Source organism: Euphorbia lathyris, chromosome 10 (genome assembly GCF_963576675.1).
Source record: "Euphorbia lathyris chromosome 10, ddEupLath1.1, whole genome shotgun sequence".
In the NCBI taxonomy this organism is placed as follows: Eukaryota; Viridiplantae; Streptophyta; class Magnoliopsida; order Malpighiales; family Euphorbiaceae; genus Euphorbia; species Euphorbia lathyris.
Genome location: NC_088919.1, coordinates 24,523,463 through 24,525,093, shown reverse-complemented (window position 1 = coordinate 24,525,093; position 1,631 = coordinate 24,523,463). Strand labels below are relative to the sequence as shown.

The following is a 1,631-nucleotide window of genomic DNA, read 5'->3' as shown; positions in this document are numbered from 1 at the left end:
ATGATGAGTACTATGAATACTCTCTTATGTAAATCCTAATATGTAATCTGATTTCCATCTCCCCAATACTCTCTTATGGACTAGCCAACATAACATTGGTGTGAAGGACGCAAAATCTATATTTCATTTTTCGTTCATTTATGTTTGGTTTATTTATATGGATATGTATTGTAGATTCCTCAATTCCATCCAAGAGTAAGGATGTGAGTTAGTGTTTAAAAAGCAGATTCGAAAACATTTTCACAATATATAATGCTTTTGCTTTTGGTGTGGACAGAATCTACATAAAGGATTGGGATATCCAAATGACTCCAAAATACACCGAATGCTTTTGAGCATAATTAATGTACATACATTAATTAGTGAAAGAGCCATACTTTATTGTTTCTTCTATATATTCTCTTCATTTTGATGCCAAGATAACAACTATTCAAATGGCAGAAAATGGGTTTGCTGATGAGAAACAAAAGCTGCTGCTTCAAGAACATGAACATGAACATGAAGAGAAGCACTTCATGTCTAGTGAGATTGTCCGTGACATCATTATTGGTGTCTCCGATGGTCTCACTGTCCCTTTTGCCCTCGCTGCGGGCTTGTCCGGTGCCAATGTCACCTCTAACATCATCCTCATCGCCGGCATCGCTGAAGTCGCCGCCGGTGCCATCTCTATGGGACTTGGCGGGTAATTAATTATCTATTTAATTAAGCAGCAAGTATAGTGATCATATGAAATGAAATAATTGTAATTGTAATTGTAGGTACCTAGCAGCGAAAAGTGAAGCTGATCACTACATGAAAGAACTGAAACGGGAACAAGAAGAGATCATCAGTGTTCCTGATATAGGTTAGGTTAATTTAGCATACATTAAGATTTGATAATGATTAAGGTAATTAATAATAAAAGAATGTTGCAGAGGCGGATGAATGTGGAAAAATACTAGGTGAATATGGAGTAGAAGCAGATGAATATGAAGGAGTAATAAAAGCCCTGAGAAGAAATCCAGAGCATTGGGTTAATTTCATGATGAGGTTTGAACTTGGACTGGAGAAACCAAATCCAATGAGAGCCATACAGAGTGCATTGACAATAGCCACATCATACATAGTGGGAGGAATGGTACCACTTTCACCATACATAATATTTCCGCTAGCAAGAGAAGCTATGTATGCATCTGTTGTGGTAACAATATTAGCACTCTTAATATTTGGATATGTAAAGGGTTATTTTACTGGTAATAAGCCTTTCAAAAGTGCTTTTCAAACTGCTCTCATTGGTGCCATTGCTTCTGCTGCTGCCTTCTCCCTCGCTAAGCTTTTCCGGCTTTGATTTCTGTACTACTTTCTATCTATTTTTATTTCTACTAATAATATCAATGTTCCTTCTTCCGCCTTTTTCTTACATATCACTCATTTTGCATATCATTCACAAGAGTTCCTAGGGACCAAACTCCCAATCTCGATATGTATACTGTGACCTACTTAAAAATTAGGCTCAAAAAGTTCGATTTGCTTTTTAACTTCTAAAGTATCCTGATACCCATCTGAACTTGCATAAAATATTCAATTAGTTCATGAACTTGCGTAAAATGTAATCAATTAATCACCCAATAGTAAAAGAAGTAAGTCAAATG

General features: G+C 36.1%; 1 protein-coding gene across 1 annotated transcript; it reads left to right on the top strand.

Annotated features, from left to right (window-relative positions):
• The first annotated feature begins 340 nt into the window (after positions 1 to 340).
• Positions 341 to 1,386, top strand: LOC136209138 (vacuolar iron transporter 1-like). Its single transcript, XM_066000520.1, has 3 exons — positions 341 to 682; positions 759 to 844; positions 915 to 1,386. Exons 1-3 carry the CDS (start codon positions 435 to 437, stop codon positions 1,325 to 1,327), a joined length of 747 nt encoding a protein of 248 aa, XP_065856592.1. The 5' UTR covers positions 341 to 434; the 3' UTR covers positions 1,328 to 1,386.
• Positions 1,387 to 1,631: the final 245 nt, after the last annotated feature.

Excerpts from the sequence above, each read along its gene's own strand:
- LOC136209138 (XM_066000520.1), top strand. The coding sequence starts at position 435 with ATGGCAGAAAATGGGTTTGCTGATGAGAAACAAAAGCTGCTGCTTCAA. Across the intron at positions 683-758 it reads ATCTCTATGGGACTTGGCGG|GTACCTAGCAGCGAAAAGTG; the intron begins GTAATTAATTAT and ends TTGTAATTGTAG. Across the intron at positions 845-914 it reads CATCAGTGTTCCTGATATAG|AGGCGGATGAATGTGGAAAA; the intron begins GTTAGGTTAATT and ends AGAATGTTGCAG.